The 25589-nt window shown below is 30.9% G+C and overlaps 1 protein-coding gene across 1 annotated transcript in view; it reads left to right on the top strand.

Annotated features, from left to right (window-relative positions):
- LOC137388368 (calcium-activated chloride channel regulator 4A-like) overlaps positions 1–25318 on the top strand; it is a 73822-nt gene extending 48504 nt beyond the window's left edge. Inside the window, exon 19 of the mRNA XM_068074854.1 lies at positions 25295–25318. Within this exon, the coding sequence (XP_067930955.1) occupies positions 25295–25318 (24 nt within the window). The remainder of the gene's footprint in view (positions 1–25294) is intronic.
- The last annotated feature ends 271 nt before the right edge of the window (positions 25319–25589 follow it).

Below are 25589 nucleotides of genomic sequence, written 5' to 3'. Positions count from 1 at the left end.
TAGACCTTTGCCTGATCACCCATTTATCAATAATCCGTATTCAATTGGCAAAGGTTTAAGTTGGGACAAAATCTCAAAAACTAACTATGGCTCTAATAACTTGAAATACTTGCTGATTATCAAATCTTACAATAAAAAATATAGCTTGTTGCAAAAAATGACATAAATATCATAGCGAGATGATATTAGGATCTTTATGGAGTAGTAATTTCAGTATGAGCTCTATTGAAATTTTACCATGACTAAAGTCAGTACTATAGATGTCAGTTAGCTAAAAATATAATCTATAATTTGGCAGACCATTTACAACCTTTATTCATCAAGACATTTAAAAAATGTACTTCCCTATGATTCCCTGAATTTGTGTTAAATGCCCTTCATGAATACTTGTTGCTATATTTTACTGTTAGAGCTTAAATTGTGATTGAAGCTACAGTTTGGATGTGTGTATGTTTCTGTGGATATACAGAGTTAGTTCATGAAGTTGTTGATGCAAGTTTCAAATAATTTTTCTAAACACTAGCTGCTACCAAAGCAAGCTGATATTTTAGCAATTGTGTTCTTTTTATTGAGACAGGTTTCAGTTTAATTACATTTATCATAGCTTTTTGAACATTTTATTAAAATTTATATAATATCAGAATAAACAGTTTAAAATCAGTTGATTTGTTAGCGGTTCATAACAATGATGATGGATTTTTATTTCAAAGCATAAAATTTGAAAACTAACTAAAGTGTGACAAAAGATTTTAGTTTTTACAATGCAATTTTTAAAACATGCGACATTACATACTAAATGTTTGTTGCAAAATTCTGAAACCAAATAAACTAAATATTGTTAATATTATAAGCAGCTATAATGTTAACAATATTATAGCTGTTCATTATATACAGTTTTGTACATGTAGTTTTTGTCTTGAGAGGTTTACGGTAGACATATATACATGTATATAAAGGTGGAGTCAGCAATCACACCTATTTACTGCCGTGTTTTCTCATGTGCTCTTTCAATCAGTTATCTAAATAATAAAAAAACAAAAGCTATCCAGTTTTGGATATTATATTTTGATAAGTCCAGAGCAAACCCTTAACTTATTTAGACAAGTTTGTGTTTCTTGTTGCCATTCTTTAAAAATTTTTCTTAGAAAAAAACATAATGCAACAAGTTTTACATGCAGTTTAATTGCTACTAAAATAATGACAGGAAAGGCTCCAAATGATGGGTCTAAAAGTTGTCATGTGGATTTAGTTTCTGTTGGATAAACCATATGTAAAAAATGGTTTAATAAGATTGCTGCTTTTTGACTACGTAATTTAAAGTACTATACAATTAGAAACTTAAAAAATGCTACGCAAACATGATTTTAAAAGTATTCTGTAATAATCAAATTTTAATTTCTTATTCTGTTAATGAAAATTAAATTTTAGTAATCCTAATCATAGCTTTTATAGTTGAGCCTATTTTTCCTTTTATTTAATAATAAGCGTGTTTAGATGCATGAAAGATTTGAAATATTGGCAGAAACAATTACATCTACTAACAGCTCTATTTTTACTATACTAAAAACTAGAAAAAAATTGAAACCATAAATTTAAGCTAACAGAAAAACACATACTTGATGATATTGTTGTATTTTTAAAAACAAATGGTAACCAACAAACTCGAACAGTTTTCAAGTTGTTGTTTTTTGCTACTACCAAGCAAATCCATTGTTAATAGGAACTAAAATGTTAATTTATCGTCTATTGTAGCTTACTTATTAGTAAATCCATTTGTGTAATCAGCAAGTGTTTCATTTATTTGGTAACCAAAAAGAGACTTGTTTCTGCCAACGAATGTAATTAGTTCTGAAATCTTTGAGTCTCAACACAAGCAAAATAATTTCTTCAAAACTACCAAAGATTTTTAAAAATCATTTTCGTAAGAGCATCGCTAGTGATGAAGCAGTCTAGAACTAAGCATATCGCTGCATATCAAACAATGGTGAGTAGACACATGTCTCGGTTAAACTAGTTTCACAATTAGTAAACTTGAAAAATTACATGTAAACCAATTTTTCTTTTTTCCCTACAATTTCCTGTTAAAAGCTAAATTTAATTCTAAAAGTTGAATGTGCTCTGAGGGTTTTTCACCAACTCCTTCACTATTACTACAACACAGACACTAACTAATAATACCGTTCGCACCACAAAGGCAAGTTTGTTATTAACATAATTGTCAAAGCAAAACTGTTCCTGTATGATTGTTCCAGCTGTTGTATCATAGCAGCTATTCTAACTCACCTACCAAGTGTTCCATTGATCGCTATGTGAAAACAAAATTAGAAAAGTAGTGAACCTATTTAGTGTTTGCAGGATGTAACTACTACCTCATCAACTAAAATCACTACTCCAGTACCGTCAACTAGCCAGTCTCAGACTACCATGGTATGTGTTATTTTCTAGAATCAATGAACAATGGCTAGCGTTTGTATAGAGTTTTTTATAGCATTGGCTCAAACTAAACTGAGAGCTTACTTTTCTTAATGCATAGTTTTTCTTAAAAATATGTTTGGAATTCATGGTACTATATCTGATTATTACAAACTTTGCTTAAGAAAGCTGGTACAAGCATTTACAAGTGAGACAATCAAAGAAAGACTACAGTAGTTACACAATTGGCAGAAACATAGAAATATTAAACACAGGAGTTTCTGTTAAAACTATGAATCTTATAACTAACTGGGAGTTCAAGAATAATTAGCGAAACTACTTTTATCTGTGAGAAATTCAATAAAAATAATTTTAAACAATTTGGAGTGTAAATGATGTTTAAAAGAATTTTAGTAATAGTGTATCTACTAACAGCTCAATCAAAATCTAAACCGTTTACAAATTCGCCATGTCCAAGCTTTGCTGACAAGTTTATTTCTGTTTTTTGATTATCCATTACGGTAGAGGACATTCTCAAAAGCATTATCAACTGTAATTTACAGCAGTCTATTGTGAGATATTTCCTTCTTGAAGAAATGCTGTTTTATTTATTAAATATTTCCAAATTGACTGTTGGACAATTCAAAATACATAAGTTACAAATCTTTTCTAATAATACTTGTTTGCCAATGAGTTCCTATATTTTTGCTGTTTGTTATTTACTGATAATCATTCAACTTAGTAAATAACAAAACTCAAAACTTCTGCTATTGGTATTTTTTGACCAAAATGCTGTTACAAAAAAAATTGGCAACCATCATGAATGCAACAATAAAAAACACTTCAAAAGATTATAATACAATTTAGGACATTTTGTGACTAAAATGTTATGAAAACAATGTTTCACTTTTTAGGACCAGGCTTTGACTACTTCCACTACCAGTACCAGCCAAGCAGCAACCATGAATTCTGTTCCAACTACACTGGTGAGTTTTTAACATTCACACTTTCAGAAAAGTAGGAAAATTATATCATAAAGAGACAAATAGTATGTAGTTTGCGCTTAAACATGTTTTCTGATATGCTTTTTAAACTTTGCAAGTGTTCTGTTAGTGCTTGATAAAACTTGTCCCTGAAAATTGTTGGTCAATAGTTTTACAAGAAAGGTTAATTTTTTTTTTCAAATTGGCACTTTACAGATTTGTAAAACTAACTAAAAGTCTTTATTAATCTTTTTATTATCTTTATCATCTAATTGTTCAGATTGATAGTATGATACTTTAAACGAACGAGTAATCAATCTTGAATGATAACAATAATTATTGTTTTTGATTTAGTTTTAACTTATATTCAAGTTCAGAACTTTTTCTTTAAGCCAGAAAATGTATCTTCAACTTAAAAATAATGCAGTATGTAATAGACAGGTTATTTTCAAGATAGATCAACCATCTTAATGATAATATAAATCTGAACATAGTAAACAAGAGCTTACTCAAAGAGTCTTGATTAACAGGATGGCGCTTCATGCATAAATTGGCAACATTTTCATAGGAAGTATGTTTGCTGCAAAAATGACTATTAATTTTTTAATGTTCATCAAACAATCATTTGTTGTAACAATATTTTTATACTCGCCTAGCAATTGCTGTAAAAATTTATAAAGCCTGACAATCAAAATCTTTATGCAATGTACTAACAATTTTTTCCGAATACCAGGAAGGTAACCTTTTGTGAAATTATCAGATTTGCCAAATTTGAACTCCGGTTGCCCTTGTTAGTGTATTTTGGTATTGTAAAGCAACTTGTCAAATAATTGGAAGTTTTGTACCTCTTATATGTTACATGTATATCTAAACTTGATAATAATTCACAAATTTGTTGAAAGGCTAGTAAAAAGATGAAAAACACATAGAAAATGTTTACAGATAAATAAAAAAAGATTTTCACATTTGTTAGGCCTAAAGCCATACAAGTTCATACATTTTTAAAACTTTCTAAAAATCTTTGACATCATCATATCAACATCATATCTTTGCATCATATCAACCATGCAGACATTCATCTTTGTTTTACAAATTAAAATAGTCTGCAAAATCATAATTAGTATCATACAGATCTCTATTTGAATTGCAATCATCTATTAAATATCAAAAAATGATTCGTATCAATGACTTCGCAATATTGTCTCAGTAAAACTGTTATTATAACGAAGAAAGTGGTTAAAAATACTTGAAATCGATTAAAATTAGAAAAAACTAGAAGACTTAAAGAAGACAAAAAATAGAGACTTGTTTCTGCCAACGAATGTAATTAGTTCTGAAATATTTGAGTCTCAATACAAGCAAAAGAATTTCTTCAAAACTACCAAAGATTCTTAAAAATCATTTTCGTAAGAGCATCGCTAGTGATGAAGCAGTCTAGAACTAAGCATATTGCTGCATATCAAACAATGGTGAGTAGACACATTTCTCGGTTAAACTAGTTTCACAATTAGTAAACTTGAAAAATTACATGTAAACCAATTTTTCTTTTTTCCCTACAATTTCCTGTTAAAAGTTAAATTTAATTCTAAAAGTTGAATGTGCTCTGAGGGTTTTTTCACCAACTCCTTCACTATCACTACAACACAGACACTAACTAATAATACCGTTCGCACCACAAAGGCAAGTTTGTTATTAACATAATTGTCAAAGCAAAACTGTTCCTGTATGATTGTTCCAGCTGTTGTATCATAGCAGCAAGTCCGCAGCAAGTCTTCCGCTGCGTACAAAAACTAGTTTTTGGTTGATTTAGTCTGTTGCTTAGAAACAGCATTGGTAAACAGAGTTATGCAAATGTTATATCTGCCATTATGGGTTCTGACACAATCTACACTATACCAGAATACGACAATTAGGGTTCCAAGGATTAATACTCATTAAGCTCAAAGGAAATCATGAATTATTACCTACTACTTAAAAATTAGTCATTTAACTTAATGATTTGAGCAATAAAATAAGTGATTATACAAATATCAACTTTCACTCAAGAAAACAGTTAGTAAGGTTTTTAAACTTTTGCACGCAAAAATCTGAGAGCGAAATAGCATTATCTACATTTTTTAACAGAATTAAAAGATCTTTGACGTTCGCTAACCATTATTTGTGGCCGCTTTTCGTTTTTCTGTTATGACTCTCATAGTGTTTAAATTATCAGCCAACTAGTTATATTACAAATACAAAAAAATCAATAAGATATAGGTACATATATGTACTCACTTATAGAGCTTTTGCAAGCTATTAATTATTTCAAATTTTTAATTTGTATGTAGTAAAGCGGTCAGATAAAAAACTGCTCAAACAAAACTAGAAAGAATTACTGAAACTTTTGTCAAAGCTTTTTGAGCACGGAACACTTCTTGTCAGTCCAACATCAACATAAAATCACATGCCTCTGCATTCATATAGGTTTTTTTGTTCACAATATGTTTCAATTTTATCTCGATGTCATAAATATGAAGGTTTGAGTAGGGGCCTACTGTCTTGCAAAAGTTTGGCAATTTGAATATATTCACCGAAGTTGTTCAGTAATAAAATTGAAGCTTCCTATTAAAAGCTAAATAATCCCAGTGTAATTAATGCTGGGCACGAGTACTTCCTGGTCAACAAGTTTAGACTCACCCCCTTTCATTCGAGTTTTTTAAGTATCGAGTAGCCGGTAGTGCTTGGCACCAGTACGTCTTGGCCAGCGGGTTTTTTGAGAAGTAGGTTTGTTTATACAGGTTAGATGTCTAAAATTTGTAAACAGAAATATCTTAAAACTCACAATATTATTACAACTCTATTAATTTATTTTTTATTTTTTACTGGTTTCAATAGACCGATATTCATGCTCACAGCGTTAGCAGGTGGATGTTAAACATTTCTTAGTGCAGGGGGCAATTGATCAAGTTTTTTTCTACTCTGTTCAACATATGCATGTACCAAAACCTAAACTCACCAGTCAAAACTTGAGCCAACAAGATTGAAGTGCTCAAAATTTCTATTACCCGAGTCTCGAGAGACGATAAACCACAAGTTCAACGAGTTTTTTCATACGTTCCCAGCCCTAATTGTGGTATAGTTTTTAGTGCCATTACCACCACAAGATGGTTCAGAATCTCCAAAACTTTTCTAGCGCAGCTCATCTATAAGAGTTGTACTAGAAGTTCCGAGTTCCATAATAATGGACTACAATTTATTTTATTTTCCATTCCGATTAGCATTGCATGGCAAACAAAAAACATGCTATGGTTCTGAATAGGAAACTGCAGTTATTGATCACAAAGTTTTGGGAGTTTTTTTAATTTGTTAGCAACTGCACACACTGCTTACATAATCAAAGTGTCAACAAAATGCAAATATTCAAAATAATTTTATATTATCACTCATATAATGTAGTTTATGCTCTATTAGAACAGCCAGGTAAATATGAGTTCCTGACACAATTTCATGTTTGAAGGAAATGACCACTTCTACATATACCACTAAAGAAACTCAAGCACTGACCAGTGCTGTGTCTGTAGCTAGTACGGTATAGATACATGTTTAAAATTGTTCAACTTAAAAATTAATTTTTTATCTAATATATTATAAAAAAATTGAGATTATTTTCATTGCGTTGTTGCCACAAAGCACCGAAACCACAAAAAAGCACCTTGTGCCATTGTTTAAAAGTTTGCCTCCTATGTTAAATCAGTTATTTTTCAAGCACATTTTGGGCACTTAGCTTTCTGTAGAAAATAAACTTTGCATTACAGCCTACCTCAGACGTCTAACTGTGTACCGTAACATTAAAAAGTTGCTTATATACAAGAAAGGAATAGCAATTGTTTTGAGAAGTTTATGAATCCCGGTGCAAAGATTGGTAAGGCTTAAAATATATTTCAGATGTTTCATGTTGGCAAGGTAACTATGATTCTTCAAAAATTAACAATGCAATGATCAGTAAGAAATACTGTCTAAAATCGCACTAATAAGGACTTGATTGCATCAAAATATTTATCTTTTCTCTTTTGTGGTTGCCGTGATTGCACTGGTTTTAGTGATGAGTGTGCTTTAGAAAGCCAATTATCAGGTTAGTCCAAATTACACAGTGATATAAAATTGCAAAAGTAAAAATTAACCCAGTGGTTTTATATTGATCATATGGGCATTCGGGACAAAACCTCCCAAATTTAGCTAGTGAAGGTGAACGGTTTGAGTTCTCGCTCTAACAGCCGCATTTCAGCATAAGTAACAGCGATTGTTATTAAAGTACATTTCATAATTCTAGCATTATTTTTCTCAAAGTTTTAAAAGTGACGTGATCAGAATAAGTAATAAATCTCTCAGTCTGATAGGTCTTACATCAAGTAGTCTAATGATTAACTTGAACTGATATTTTACCATAACTTAAAAAACAATCAAGTAAGATGCTGACTACAGTGACATGATTACTGATTGTACAACCAAAGGTTAAAAAATATAGGCAAGATAAATATTGCTGCACCCTTTGAAATATTTAGATTATTAAGATTGTTCTGTAGCTTATTGTTGGCATAAATACTTGTTACTTTCACCAGTAAATTGTGTATGCATATTATGCTGTATGGTAGCCTAAAATAAGGTGCACAGGACCATACAGACTGTGTGTGAGACGATTAAAGCTCTTTAAAAAGGGCAGTGCTGTAAGGTGCTCAATTTTAATGCCTTAATTTTTTACTTGCCAAACATGACCAAGTGTGTATTAGATGTAGGTTGAGCAATGAGAGTTGATTTTATTTATAGGAAGTTTCACATTTTTTCTATTATAACTTTTTTAGTTATAAGACTGCTTGTAGCACCGTTACAATTTTTTTACGTAGTATTGCTACTTCACCGACTCCAAAAATTGAATTAAATTGACCTGCTGTATTTATAGCAGATGACAAGCAACTCTTTAACTAGTGGCATCCATCACCAAAATGAAAACAACCAGTTCACTCGACAATGAAGAAGTAAATTTCTAGTTAAACTTTTACATTTAGATCACACAGACAGTACAGTTTTTTTGATGCCAAACTAAAGTAGCTCGCCACTATTTATTAACACCAAATTATTGATAAATGTATATATATAGGCTGATGCGCAATTTATTCTCCTCTTAGTTATAATCCATCATGGTTTTTGTGTAAAAACAAAATGCTGATCCGGTCGACATATTTAATAGAACATCTTTAAAAAGAACAACCTTTCTAGATAATCGTAATTTATACCTAGATAGGATCAAACTGACATTGAAGGTACAGCCTGGTTGCTGATGATTGTGCAGAAACATACACCTAAGCAAAGTTTGTAGCTAAAATTCATTTTACTTACATAAAGGGTTTTCATATTTAAGGAAACCTTGTTTGAAAACTACGCTACTAAATTTTTAACTAAATTATGCTAAGAAAGCCTTTACCAGAATTTATTCTAACTAACAATGACAATGATGATCTAGTTTAATGAGCCAACAAAATGCTTTGTAAAATCTAGGAAACACATACTGCAATGAAAAATTAAAAAAGTTGATCTCCGAAGACAAAATGAATTACATATTATTTGAGATTGAACCATTAAGATCTCATGATACGCAGTATTCAGCTCAATATTCTAACAAGGTTTCTGAGTTTGTTGCAGTTGTCTGCCTTTGAATTAATAGGAGAAGACCACAACCAGTACCACTGAAATGCCTAGAACTAACCCAGCAAGTTCTTCAGAAGTACGTTTGTATCAAGTTTCTAACTGATAATCAAATATCAATCATTTATGGCTATGCCAAACTGATAACAAGCTGTATCAAGATAGTAATTAATCTAATTGATGAAGTAACTGTTGAAACGCTATGGAATCCATAAAAATTTGTATGGTGTCTATGAAATTTTATGACAGTGATACACAACTACTTTATAAAATAAAACAATTGGGTAGAACGCTTGGTTATTACCAGATTTTTTATGAATAATTGTATTATTTGGCTTCATATAAATCATAAAACAGTTTCCATAGTTTAAGATGTTTGTTTTGTGTTAGACTTAGAATGAAATTCTCATATCTAATTTCGATGCTTCATGTTTTAACAGACCATGGATATCACAAGATCTGACACCAGCATATCCCCAGTTTCAGAATCTACTCTCAACAGCACAGCTAATGTGAGCTTCACTTTTTAACTATTTGAAGTTCTTCCAGGTTCAAAAAATTAAGCATTTAGTATTTGTAAATTACCAATTTATATTAAAGGCAGTTTTAAGATACCGCTTTGAAAAGAAATATGTGGGCTAAGTTAAATATAATGACAGTCAAACCAGAGCTCATTACAATACACTAAAAAATTAACCCATTTAACTCAATTTGGTGTGTGCTTTAAATCTTCACACTTTTCATTTTTGAGTGTGAAGATTTAAATCATTTCATACACTCAAAAATATAATCGTTAAAATCTAGAAAAAGAAAAGACTTACATTTCATAACATTTTTTGGTCAAAGTCCTCAACATAGTGATACAGTTTTACTTGTTGCAGTAGAGTTATTTGAGATGCATTTTTAAAAGGCTCACAAATACAAAACTGTCTTATTCTAGTTGTTTCTCCCTTCTATAAATATTGCTAGCTGTCTTAAATCTGCATGTAATTAATTACAAAGTTAAATAATTCAAATATTTTTAGTTTTTAGAAGTTTTTTTTAAAAGAATTACTAGGAGTCAATAAGTAATATAAATTCTTGTCATATACATCACGCTAACAATTAATAATGAATTTTAAGCAAAAACTATAAACAATTTGTAATTATTACAGTATTTACAGTAAAAATTTACACTCGCACACACCAAATACTCATTTTGACCAAAATTACTTTAACAGTAGTTAACTAAACTGTATATTCAAACAATATAGTTTGTGCAAATATGACCAATCGTGTTGCTGGACAAATTATATCATTAGATGCGTTTTTTTTTAAAGGGTTATTGTTGAATCAGAGTGAATTAAACTAATTGTAAATAGGCCAAAAATCATTAGATCAAAAACTTCACAAGTTTTAGTATTAAATTAGTTTAGTAAGTGTAGAATGTGTACTAAGAAGCTTTTAGTTCAGTGGGTCCTTTACAAGGCAATGCTACAGGTGAAAAAAAATCTGCAGTAATCAAGTTAAGGGAGTAAGGGAGAATGTAAAGTTTTAGCTTACAGTATCACATTTTCTTTCCCCTTCCAGTCAAGGGCTAAGTTATAGTGAGCCAATCATATTACATTGAGTGCTAACCAAACTTTTTGAAACAATTCTTTCTGCAATATTTAATCAATATCTACTTAAATAACCCATTAGTTATGTACGTCTTATGCTTTTTTGCTTGCCCTTTTGCATTTAGGTTTTCATAATATTTAGTTAATAAAACAATGAACTAGCTTGCAAAATTTTACAAACTACATCATTTACACAGTTTTCAATAAGGAAAAGAACAATTAATTTTAAAGTGATGCTTGCAATGAATCATGAACATTGGGTGTTTCGCAGTGAAAAATGATTTGCTTCTAGCCTCAGCAGTTAAATCATCCCACGACCAAACGAGCGGAGCGGAGTTTGAGAGTTTTTATGATAAATGCATGTGGACAACACTTACGAAAATTATTCATCAACAACGTTGCAAACCCTCGTTTCAAAATCTCATCAACAAACTTAACCATCGCTTTGTTGAGTCATTTAAGTAAAATAACGATACAAAACACATACATATAAACCTATTCAATTATATTACCAAGTCTTTGAAAAATGTCGACAGTATCTCAAAACTTACCCATCTGAACAGATTATAAACAAATAGACAGATTTATTTGACCAAACATCATTATTAAAACTTGTTAAGCCTTACTTTTATCAAAGTTAAGACAGGAAATTGAAACGCCGAGCAACAGAGAATAGAACAATTAAATCGTATGCATTTCACGAAAAAATAACGTGCACATTTCACTAGTCTGTAGCATTGTCGAATTGCCGAAGGTTTCTGTAATTATTGTAGGAGTACTGAAATTGTTTCATTTTTGCCGATTTCAAAGTAACTGACATTTTAGACACTTCTGAGTACTTTGGTATTCTAACTTATGTCCAACGCAGTGTAAGTAAAGGAAATGTCGATGTTATTTTTTAATGATTCTTATGAAATTATTACAATATTTAATTATAAGTTTGGATGACTACAGAACAATGACTGCGTAGTACAGATTTTCTAAAAATCTATATAAATATCATAACTCTTGATGTTGTTTGCTATAAAGTTTTGAAATGTAAACAAAATTGTGCATTGGCTTTATATTATTACAATATTAATAACATTGGTTATTCTAATAATATCAGTGCATTTTACTTCTAATATCGGTCAATATTGCATTTCTCCTATTGCAGGGGGAGAAAGATAAACATATAATCTTTTCTTTTTATTATTGCTATTTGTTATATATAATAAAACCCACACCAAGTACATAACAGCTACCATTGCAGTTATCCTATTGCACTGCAGTGCCTTCTGACTGCTAATATTGCATTTCTCAACCATCAGTACCCTTTCTTTTTTCCAATATCACTTTGGTCGATGGCTGTATGACAGTGGAATTTTTAGTAAATACATCGGTTTTAACCATTTTGATAAGTAGGCATTATTAGCTAATGTTATAGTTTTATAGATTTTATTAGCTGGCTGAGCCATAAATCAATTCAAGTATTTGCCCGGATAATGGCAACAATGCTTTGCACAATTTCTGAATGAGAATTTTCATAATTCTGGTGATTACTGATTTTCAAATAAATATCCTACCTAAAATGAAAATGTGCAAATTCAACTTTTCATTTTGTTTAAAAACTAAAATTTATTCTGTGCTTTAACAGTTTCGATTTAAAGCTTTTGTTTGCATAGCTGCTACAACCATCAAATGCGCCGGTTTTTACTTTCACTATCTCAAGAACACGCAATTAATTGATTTGCCTATCCTGAATCTGGTTCATTTTAATACCATGCAACCCGCATTGTTTACCAATTTTATTTTCAGCTGTAGGATACTAACTTAGTAGCCTGCCTATATTGTCACAGAACCTTGATTTAAACTTAATGTTTTAGAAGCTAGTAGAGCTGACTAAACACTAAATTCTTTGTTATTTTCAAACTAGTGTGTACTGGTAACATTACTTGATCATTTTGGTAAACTAAAGAATGATTCATTTAAAATAGATTTAATTTTTTTCAGGCATTACCGATGATATCTTCAACCATAATTCTTGCTGTATCTCTTGGAGCCGCTGTCTTTTTCACAATAACTATCGCTATTATATTGCTGATTGTACGATTCTGTATGAGAAGGTAAAATATATTTATAACTTTTGACTATATAGCTAGTTTATTTTTTTTAAATATATATATTTACTATTATTTTATTTCATCTTTCCAACGTAAAACATTCCACATTATTCTTTAACATGAATGAGTCCCTATGTCAGTTTTGTGACAAGCAGTTAACGGTAAGCATAAGATTCTCGAGATTCTAATGAACTAATATTTATGTCAGAAACTATGGTGTTATATTAAAACATATGAGGATCAAAGAATTGATTTCAAAGTTAGTTTGTGACATCGATCTAATTCCTTACAAGAATAATGTGATTTATAAAGTGTTGCAATAGCTTTTCTCATTAAAGCAATAAACTGGGCATTGTACTTTTAGACCAATATAATGGTTCTATATCGAATGTAATCAGTGCCTACACTCTAGTATAAACTATGATTATCATCAAAGGAGACTAATAGTAACAACTAGTCGTTGATTGTTTCCGATTGTTTTCTAAACATCAACTTTCTGTGCAACAACAACAGTTATGTAAAGTTGTGTTTTAGTTCACAAGTATCTAGGATAAATGAAAGCATTATTAGCTCTTTTCCAAGCACTTTAGAAACTCAGCAAAAGCTTCATGATATAGTGTAAATTTTTAAAATAGCTAAATTGGCTTGTTAATTTAAAAGTACAAGTTAATATATTTCCTAAATAAATAATTTCTCTCATCTTAAGTTGATTGGAGGAAAATAAGCTAAAGTGTACATGTTGAAGGTAAATTATTTATCAGATTTTTTAGTAAGCAAATCCGTAGTTTTCCTTGAGTTATTTGTTTACAAATGTTACTTTAGCTAAAACTAAAATTATTTACCTCTAGCATATTTTTAGGCAACCTGGCAGAGAATATTATGACAGTTTCGGACCCTACGAACAAGACCTTCCTGAGTTTTACCCATTTCCAGCACCTAGGTCTGCTAGGAGCTATCGCAGAAACACACATAGACCAGCCATCTTTGAACCAGTGATTGAATGATTTTAAAATTGCTGACTCAACAACTTTGAATTATTTTAGACATACACTTCTGCTGAATGCTGAGTTTAGTTCACTGATGTTTCATCAAATGTTTCCTCAGTGAAATTAATACCAAGTATATTATATGTGACATAGGACACTATAGAAACCTTTGCTTTGAGTGTAATATTGTGGTGTATTCGAATTTTAATAGCAATGCTTCCAACAACTTTAATATACTTTTACAAATATTTTCTGCTCACACAAAAATATCACTTTTGCACAAAACTTTAACAATTTATTTTGTAAAACTTTTGGAAAGTTTGTACCAATGCAAATTGGTGTATAATAATCAGGCAAAACTTTGTATTAAAACAGAATCAGGTTTTACCTTGTTTGTAATTATCAGAAAAAGTTCAAGGCTTGCGATAATTAGAGTTTAATTTAGAATGCATGTAAATCTTATAATTGTTCTATCACAACCACACAGTTTTGACTGAGCACCAGAGAGCTTAAAGCTGGTCTACAATATAATGCAGTTATTTGTGTTGATGCCAGAATACTTTGGTGATCATCGCTGACGACGATTTTCAAACTATCACAAACCCATCAGAGTTTGCATCAGGATATACTACATGACGTAATGTTCACATTTTTGTTTTTAAATTTTTTTGAAGAAACCTTTTTATTTTTGCGTGCCAGTATTAATTACTAGTCTGGCAGCAATTATTGTAAGCAAAAATAAATAAATCATGCTATCTGTGACCTCGAGTTTCCATCGCCGAAATGGTTCACATTTGCATAGCGGAGAGATTGACAGCTGCAAACTTTCCCAACGTGCCCTCATTGCCTCATTGATGCCATTAGTTTACGGTTCACATAATAAAAAATGAACGGTGGAAAGAAAATGTTTACATACGACAATGTAGTGTGAAACAGCCTTTACAAAGTTATGAACTTTCGTAAAAAGACGTATAAGTAGAAAAAGTGACAGAAAAAACGTTTTTTATGGTTCTGGCGTGTATGTTTTGCAATTTTTTTGTAAATCGATAAACAGACTCACCCATGTTTCCTAAAAGGTTTATTTTAGTTAAAATAAATAATTTGTTTAAATTGCAAACATCTTAACTATAATACATAACGGTGATGAGAAATTTGTCAAAACGGTATGTTTTCTAAATGACAACCATGGGAATCCAATCAATATTAGGTAACTTCTACCAAATACACTGCAAGTTTAGAAGTGCTTTCTTTATAAAGGTAAAAAATGCATATATTTTTTTTTTATGTCATTGCCTGTCATTGATGCAAAGAGAGCATAATTTCCAATTATACATCTTATCTGTTATCTATTAATTATATGTATTAACTAAAGGATAATAATATTTGCTACAAAGCTAGAAGTAAAAGCTGAGGTAAAATAAGATAGTCACAGACAGACCGTTTATGAATTTCATAGTTCTGCATAACGGATTGGTGATAAAGCTATAAATGTTGTTAGAGGCAATGCACTTGATCACCACATGGCAGTCTTTATATACAGGCTATGCTTCAGGAAAGTGAAGTGTTCAGAGTTGTTTGCAAATTATTAGATGAAAGTAACTACTTCTATTCAATAATTGTGAGTAATTTATTATTTCATAATCATGTTTTACACATATGTGTTTTTGCTGTTTTTTTTGTTTTAAACTTTTCGTATTGAAGTGTACTTTTAATTTGCACTGGCAGACATAACTCTTTGAAGAAGAAATTACACACAACCTTTAGTATATTTTATCAGGTATTATTTGCATTTCTTCATCATTAGCGAGTGTTTTTGATGTTTAAAGTAATCTGGCTGCCAGGACACTTTAAGGTTACCTTTGGGAAAACTTGATTGTAATCAAAATGCTCAAATTGAGTGAAAATTCAATTATAATGTTTATAATTTCAAAGGAACAAAAACAAAGAAACATGCAACACGACTTATGAAGTTAATAGCCAATATCAATTCTTACAATAGCAACTAATGACTGCATTTTACATTTAATTTGTATCTGCATTTCCATCGCTTCCAAGTTTTATCATTTTTTGATCTTAAGTCATCCTAGCAACAATATCATGGCTAAAATTCAAAGACAGGCATAAAATAAATATCTAAAACAGACTTTATGTAAGTTTACCGTTAATAAATGTTATGCACCAAAACTGTTGGTAAAATTCTAACTCCCGTTTAACACATGAGTGAAGGCAGACTTTAAATTTGATAAAACTTATTACAGAAAACCCACAAACAATTGAGTTAAATCACAAGAAGAAGTTTGATTTAACAAGCAGGAAAATATGAATTGTTTTAATAATTTCATAAAAACTCATAAAGTCATAGAAAATAAAGTTTTCTGAGTACAGTTTAAAAAATTTGAAGCTTTTATTTTAGCTACATTTTGTTCTCCAGCAGGTTTTTATGTTTAATTTGTGTAATAAAGATGGAAAATTTGTATAATGTAATACTGTAATGGTAACTAATAATAAGAAGCTTGCAATTGAAGCCTTTTAAAATCTTATGGTAAATTGTTATGGGATGAAAACGCACTTGTTTAACAACAAAATTGTAAATGTGTTTTGGCCTCTATTACTCTTATCTATGAATAGTACAGATGTATTTAGTCTGTTAACTGCGTGCAGTAAACTTTCGAAAATTTTGCTTGGCACAAACATAAAAGAAACTTATTGGCCAAGCCAACAAACGGCCAGGCCATTAAGTCAACAGCCAAATAAAGAGCACTTGAAAAAAGCTATCAATAAAGTCCATGCAACCATGTCAATGCTAAATTTTGCCAAAACTCATGCAATAACCTCATTTGATAGTACATGTAAGTTTACTGCAACTCTGATGTAGACCATGATTGCATGCAGCTATTTTCGTAAATTAACGACCCACACAAAATTGGCTTAGACCACATTTCTACTAAAATACCTTTTGATCAATATCGCCAGCCATAGTAATAAATTTGCATTGCCAAAGGGCAATCAGAGCACAAAGTTCGCTCCTAATAATGCTCTAGCTAACAGGCATGAACCGAAATAACGCCAATGCACTGATGAAAATAAGAGCATCAAGCCGAGTAAAAAAACAAGTTATTTGCACAACATGCAGCTACAGTGTACATGAGAAAGAGTGTACACTGTTGAGCAACACTTTTGAATCTTATCTAAAGTTGCTATGTGTGGCTGGGTGGTAGGATACCATTCATGGCTTATGGGTCATATGATTACTCTAAAAAATAATAAAACTCAACTACACCTACCTTTTAACCCCATTTTTCTTGGTTTGATTATGAATAATCAAAGGAGAAAACAAAAAGTATCCCATAAAAAACTTATTCTATCTAAATTTTGAATAAGACTCCGTGGCGGAAAACTATTTCTCAGACAATGCATGCTGAATTTTATCATCATCTTACACTCTTTATTTTTAAACTGGTTTACTTTGAGCAATCAGACACTCACATTTTGAAGCTGGTTAGTACTTGTCAACCAGTCAGTTTTAGTTACTCCATAGGCAGACACAAGGATGCATCTGTTATAAAAACCTTTTATGGCAAAGATTATTGTTTCAAGTTGTTGCTTTGTCTTCAGTGTTAGTATTCATTTGCGTAAAACTGTTTTGAACTCAATTACATCAATTTGTACCTTAATAAAATTTCTCTATTTTAATTTCACTAAGATTGTACTGAGCTAATTTTAACAAGCCTGCACTTCCTACTAGGATTTATATTCCAACTGCAATAATTTTCGTAAACATACCAGCGAGGTTGGGGCAGCTACAAAATGTTTTATTTTAATATGGTATATCTAGCTGTTTTTTTATATTGAGTTAGATATCAATTGCTTGTGTACTAGATCACTTTGCTAGTGTAGGGTTGGTTTCAGCTCATATTTTTAAATGTCACCAAGTGAAAGACTATAATACGTCCTAAAATCACTAGTCTTTTGTTCTGCATAGCCTTCAATGCTTACTAGTCCGCCAAAACCTTCACAATTTTGATTTACTGAAAGGTGTTAGATTTTTCATTGCAAAAGCGTTTACTCTTTTTGTCAATGGTTGTTTCAGGTTTGCTACAAACGGTGCTATCGGTTGTCATTAAGCTAACAAGCTTAGCTTTTCATTACAAGCAGTGCTATTATCCATCATTATAAGGACTTCAGCTTATATAAACGCTTCAGCTTTCAATGCTGGTCATTAGTTGGTTTGCAAAGCTACCTCAAAGAACTATTAAAAGTGTACAAGTTGTTTAACCTCTTAGTTATACGAATCATAAGAAGGATCTGATGTTATAGTAAGTTAATCTTTTTCTATCCTTACTACAAGTGTTTCGGGGCATGTTCATCATGTAATTTTGCACTCTTGTTAATGTCTTTTTACGCATGTATTAAAATGGGTGTAACTGTCATATTCTATGCTGCAACCTTTACTGGCCAATTAATTCACACACCACAGCTAGTCTTTATTATATCTCCCCCTTCTTTAACTGGGTCACTTTACCGTCTTAATTGTGTTTGGAGGATATCTCCTAACTATTGTAAGCGTTAATACCATATTTCAACTCCATGGATGGACTTTTTTTCTAATAATCACACAGTATATAATAATATTTGTGCACATTATTTTTGTGATGTGCATATTTTGCTACATACAGGACACAATTCAGCAAATTCAATGAACAAAAATTTAATAAAACAAAATAGAATTTTAAAAAATCAGCCAGCGAAAGCATCTATTAGTTTGTCGCCATCCATATATGCTACCCAGATGCTAGCACCATTGTAAAACTTTTTGATTTTAAATGGTTGTTGTAACAGTAACAGTTTGTTGCTCTTTAGCTCAAATTATATATTTTAGCCTAAACTCCCACTTTTTTAACCCTGTAAAGTATGTCAGAGTATCAGATTGCTTCATGTAGCACAATAAAATTTTTTAACTCTAGGTTAAAGGTTATGTTTGCTTCACCGGTGTGCGTTCTTAGCATTCGTCTTTAAACCTACTGTTTTGGGTACAAAATCTATCACTTATTGGTTAAATTTTTTTGGTCTGCAAGACAATAGCTAGCTGATAATCTCTAAAAAAAATACAATAAAACAAAAGAAACGGTAAAAATGAATCGGATAATCACATTAAAACTACCTATGAAGTTTTTATAACTCGTGCACTATGTTTATTTATTAAACTTTTTTGTTACCTGTAACATTATTTTCCACCAACTAGTTTACTGGTGCTCAATTATCCAATAATACACATTTGCTACTTTTGTCACAAAAAAGTTTAAATTAAAGTGAAATGTTCATGGTCAGTTTACCTTACCTATAACTCATTAGTATTGCTATTCTATGCTGATTTATGAAACCATATTCAATTTAGGCATGCGCCCTGCCTTTTGTGGTACAAACCCAGTAAGTGTGCTAGTTCTAATAACAATAGACTTGATGCAATAAACATATTTAAAAGGTAATTGTCTCTGTATTAGTCTGAAAGGGTATTAACAATCAGCTTATAAACAATGATATAATTTAGTTGCCTGCCGCTTGCTATTAACCTGGCACATTGCCAATGGCTAATTTGACTAAGCTTACAAATAAGAGCTAACTACTTGCTCTCATAATTTAGCACGCACGAAACTACGCTAACTCTCTTCATTATAATGCGCCATCATTGATAAGAGTGCCTGTTTCCTGTAATTTACGGCGCAAACACCGTAGTGTGCCAGCTCCATTAACCATGGAATTGATACTTTGAAAATTGTTACAAGTTAATGGTAATTTTGTATATTCAAAATATTAGAGCCCTTGTTCTTTTTGTGTAGAAGTTACAATCAACAATTAAATAATGACAATAATATATAATAATCACGTTGTATTTGAGCAAATACTCTTAGTGAAAATGAACTTACACAAAAGTTTTAGTAGATTTTATCAGAAATTATTGATAATTATTTTTCATTAGCAACTCCTTTAATGTTTTAAGTAGTCTGACCGTGAGGGTGTTTTAGGATAAAAATTTAAAAAGTCAAATCCCAATTCAACCACTCAAAAGAAAAACATGTGTGAAATAATTTTATTGATTGTAATCGCTGTGATAATTGATGTTGGCTATTTTACTCATTTGACATTGTTATGTGTGTCTTTTCTGTTGGTCTCTTTACATCTGTCAACATCATAACTGCACAGTTGATTGATCAATGCATTTAACCTGTATCGAATTATTTTGATTTCATCCTTGAAATACCCTGGAAGTCTAAGCTCATCAAACGTAAAAAAACAATCATGAATGATAAAAAAATTCTATTTTTTTGTAAAAATAAACTAAAATTTTATGCGAGTGTATTTTTAATGTATATTGAATAGTTTTAAATCAATTAAAAATTAAACAAAATTTGCATATGTGAAACTAAAAAAAAAGGAATATTTTAATTATGCTAAAAACTTAGCTTGTAGTTTGAATGCATAATATACTATGATAAAGATAATTTTAATTAGTATTAATGTGATGCAAAACTAATTGGGACCTATTTATTTGTCAAATATTTTGAACATAAACAGTTTTTGATGTGATAATAATAACAATATATATAGTAATCTATTTTGGTTAGCTATAAATTTTTGAAAAGGAAGAAAATCACAACTACAAATGAACTGACAAACTTTGACATTTTTCTCGTGTTGATTTCTGTTACAACTTATAAAAAACTAGTTGTTTAGGTTCGACCACATTTTTAAAAGTTTAGTTGCAAGAAGTTCTTAACATATATTAACAAGTTGAAAGAAGATGCCGTCTATGCACAATTATCATGTTCATTTTAAGAAACAAATTAAACTTTTAAATTTGTTTATTTATTTATTTTTAAGTAAGATTGCACATTTGTACATATAATTTTTTGCTTTTAAGAAGTATTTCTCTCTTTAGCTTTTTTTACCATTTTAGATGACAAAAAATTTATTCTTGATTATTTATCCCTTTACACATATTTTATTTACATATATATATATTTCTAAATATTTATATTTATGTGTAAAAACTCTATATATTTTTATAAACGTATACTAAAATAGACATGTATAATGTTGCTATACATTATTTCATGTATAATGTTTTTATACATGAAATAAAAACATACAACATGTTCACAAACTGAGCAACCACCTATTGGCAATTACAAAAAATTTACTTGCAAACATAGATGAGTCAGCAACCTGTCATAATCTGCTGCCGAGTTTAATAGTGCAAAAGGCCGTAACGAACAACACTCACAAATAACGACTACAACTATGAACCGAAATATATGTCACTGAGTAACAGTGTAAACACCAACAGAAAAAAAAGATCCGCAAAACTATTTGGTACATGTACAACAAACCATTTAATGCAAATGTGTGAAAAAGTTTAGCAAAACAGTTCCTACAATTGTAGATAAAAGCTTTTAAAAAGGCAGCCCCTCAGCAAAGTATTCAATCAAAAAACATCGAAAGTCAGCTACTCAATGCTTGGTATGAAAAGCAACATAGATAAAGACAACGGCTAACTACTCAACAACAACAACAACAACCAATATAAGTAAAAGTTTCAACTGCAGAAAGAAAGCAGAATGTTCTTAACAGCAAAGCCGCCTGCAAAATCTCGCGGTGTACCAGCCAACAATAATTAGACTCGATAAACAAACCACTGAGACTTATAGGGTTATGTGAGACTGACTTCTGTTATGTGACCAGACATCCGTGACAATAAAGCAAGCTTCAAAAACAACAAAAAACACACGCAACTTAACTTGACAAGCATACTTAAAACTTGAAAGATAATAACGCGAACTTCAAAATAAGTTGAAACATTTTCGAACAAAAACTTTAATAATTTAAATGATCCAACATTTGTTAAGCAAAAAATATTTATATTATTGACAAGCCAGAGTCGTCTACACTCGATAAACAATCAGAAATCATATTAACCTGTCCACACTCTCTAAATTGTCTTCTTTTATTTTAGAGCCAGCCAATCAGCAAGAAGCAGTACCACCAGCCAACCAAATAGAACACTAGCTAGTCAGAAGAAAGGGAGGGAATATTAGCCACCATAATGAATTTTAGTAGCAGCCTGATGAAGGACAGGAGAAGTCATGAAACTGCCAGTAGCTGCAGCAAAGATAAGTGCAACTATTTTTCATAATTAGTAAACCTGTGTGCATATATGTTTTTTCCAGATTTGCTACAAGCAGTACTAGTGTCCTTCATTATACTAACCACATTAGTTTTTTAGGGGTGGTACAATCATTACTACTATTTATCATTATAATGACTTTAGCTTTTAACACGAGTCAGGTCACTAGTTGCTTTGCAAGATCACTTTCAATGACTATTTTAAGGTGTGTAAGTCAAGTTTCTCGATTTGACCAGATGTGTTTTGAGGCATTCATACTAGAATTTTTCCCTTTCTTTAATGTTTTGTCACAAATGTATTAAAACAGACTTGGCTGTTTTTTTCCAGAATGCAATCTTTACTGGCCAATTGATCCACATGCAACAACCAGTTTTTATTATGTCTTACCTATGTTAAGTGAGGCACATGTACACTAAAAGCTGTAAGTTGCAATAAAATACCACATGGTATATTTAATGGATACATCTGCCTGTTTTACTATCACTCTGTATTACGTATTATTTTGACAATATTTGTGCACATTTTGTGTATGTTTATATGCATGGTTGTAATGGCTTTCTGTGTAGAGGTCACAATTGAACAAATTAATTGAAGAAAACATCGATTCGCTTGTTACCATTTATATATATTATATATATAATATACATATATTATACATACATATATATACATTGTATAGTATATATAATATATATATATTATATAATATATATATATATAAAAAGTAGGAGATGACTAAAATGAGTTTTGTTACTAATATAGTTTCATGTACAGAGTACAATCGTCAGACAACAACTCATGCTAAAATGACTACCCTACAGCCAATGTTAGGGCTCGAATTCTAAACCGCATCATTAAAAGATTAAAATTAAAATCTAGGTGGTACAGGCCTGTAGCTTACGTATGGGATAGAGAGAGCTTATAAAAGTAACTATCCATAAACAAAGTTATACAGAAAGTGTTTATGTTATACCGTCAGCTAAAATAAATTTCCTATCATGTCTGCAGATTGATATTATATCCTTTCGTTTTTTCAGATTACTTTTTTCATGGTGCATAACAACGTGATAGTTTTCTAGCAGGCACAAGCTGCACAGATTACATGTGTGGTTGTATGCAGCAGATTGCTATACTTTGGCTCTAACTTCAAGTAATAGAGCACTATGCTAGAGAAGCGTGACATATATATATATATATATATATATATATATATATATATATATATATATTATATATATATATATATATTATACTAGCTGTGCCACCCGGCGTTGCCCGTGTAATAGAAGAGTATTTGGACAGAAAATTGATTTGTATTTAACATATACCAACATTTTCCATTCTAACTTTCAAACTACATATCATGAGAGAAGTGTGTCCGTGTAGTTGAACTAAATTAAGAGAGAAATAAAAACAACTGTAAAGGTTTTAAAACTTTGTCAAACAACTGTACCTTTCAAGCTAGTGGCTTGGCATATTGCCAATGGAAACTCCACTAAGCTAGTTAATAAGGTTAGGCTTCTAATGACAGTAAGAATTCTATAAATTTCCATGTATTTCCATGAAATTCCATGAATTTGAGTCTTTATTGTTGTCAAGCTCAGCTGTTCTAATAATAGATATAGCCGGATTTCAGACGGACATACAGACATACGGACTTTGAGAAATATATATATATATATATAGACTAGAAATTCCACTGTCATACAGCCCACGACCAAAGTGATATTGTAAAAGAAAAGGTACTGTTGGTTGAGAAATGCAACATTAGCAGTCAGAAGGCACTGCAGTGCAATAGGATAACTGCAATGGTAGCTGTAATGTACTGGGTGTTATTATATACAACAAATAGTAATAATGAAAGGAAAAGATTATATGTTTATATCTCTCCTCCTGCAAAAAAGAAATGCAATATTGGCCAATATTAGAAGTAAAATGCACTGACATTATTAGAATAACCAATATTATTTATATAGTAATAATAAAAAACCAATGCACAATTTTGTTTACATTTCAAAACGGCATAGCTAACGATATCACGAAGTTGTGATATTTATATAGATTTTTAGAAAATCTGTACTACGTTGTCATTGTCCTGTAGTCATCCAAACTTATAATTAATTATTGCAATAATCTCATTTGAACCGTTAAAAAAATATCATCGTCATGCCTTTACTTACACTGTGTTAGATTTTTAGAAAGTCTGTACTACGTAGTCATTGTTCTGTAGTCATCCAAACTTATAATTAATTATTGTAATAATCTCATAAGAAACGTTAATAAATATCATCGTCATTTGCTTTACTTATACTGCCTTGGACCTCAGTTAAAATGAGAAAGTTTTCAAATGTGTCACCAAATGAAAATGAAAAAATTGAAATCGGCAAAAATGAAACGATTTCTGTACTCCTATGTTAATTGCCAAAACCTTCGACAATTCGACAATGCTATAGACTGGTGAAAAGTGCACGTTATTTTTTTGTGAAATGTGCAAGACTTCATCGTTCTATTATCTGTCCCTTGGCGTTTCAGTTTTCGGTCTTAACTTTTATTAAACCAAGCTTTTCAAGTGTTTTGTGGCGAATTTCGTTGAAATTAATCTGTCTATTTGTATATAATCCGATTGGATGGGTAAGTTTTAAAATAATACCGACGGTTTAAAAAGACTTGGTAACATATTTAAATAGGTTTAAATGTGTTTTGTGTCGTTATTATACTTAAACGACTTTACATAACGATGTTTAAATTTGTTGATGAAATTTCTTGACGAGGGTTCGTCTCATTGTTGATGAATAATTTTCGTAAGTTGTGTGAACATGCATTTATCATAAAAACTCCCACACTTTGCTCTGCTCGTTTGGTCGTGGGATAATATATTTATATACTTCGTTTCATATATGTACACTAAGAGTGCTCAATATAAAATAAAGCTAAAATACATAAGTATTTGAGTAAAGTTTATTCAATTTAGTATTACAACCATTGGTTTCATACAGCCAGCGAGCTAGCTGCAATTGTCAGGTAGTGTGAATGTGTACAGAGCAGTTGTTTTGATCACTAAATGTTAAGAGGTTTAAAAGATTTAAAAAGCTGAAAGCTTGAAACTCAAAGTTGGAATTGCTCTCTATAGAGGTTTAATTGACCATTATGTGTTCTCAAGTAAATATTTGTTTCTGTGTCTACATGATGACATGTGTTCTGACCGTTTATTTAAAGTGGCCTGCTCGGGTCTAAATATAATGTACAGTTTCTCTGTCTGGCATAAGTTACAAGTCTTGGTTACGTTTGAGTATGACCGCGCTTTGGTGACAATGTTCCATAATGTTGTATATCTTATATTGTTGCTCTTTAGGTTCCATATGTGTTTGCTCAGTAGCATTTTAGTTTTTTGTGTGCGTAAAAGATGACTTGTGGTTGGAGAACCGTGTCTTGAAGCTTTCTTCAGTGAGTCCTATATAGCTTTCTGTCTTGTTGTTAGATGTTACATTGCATTGGTAGATGACACTGCTCTCAATGCATTTTCCATTAACGAGCAGCGTGCAGGCTGTCGACAGTTGCATTCCTTTGAAGGTGGTGGGCTTTCTTTGTTGCTTAGAGTTCTCTTATTTTTGCAGTCAATGATTTTAGCAATGCTTGGCATGCATAAG

This window comes from Watersipora subatra, chromosome 2 (assembly GCF_963576615.1).
Source record: "Watersipora subatra chromosome 2, tzWatSuba1.1, whole genome shotgun sequence".
Lineage (NCBI taxonomy): Eukaryota > Metazoa > Bryozoa > Gymnolaemata > Cheilostomatida > Watersiporidae > Watersipora > Watersipora subatra.
This window is presented reverse-complemented; position numbering and strand designations above follow the sequence as displayed.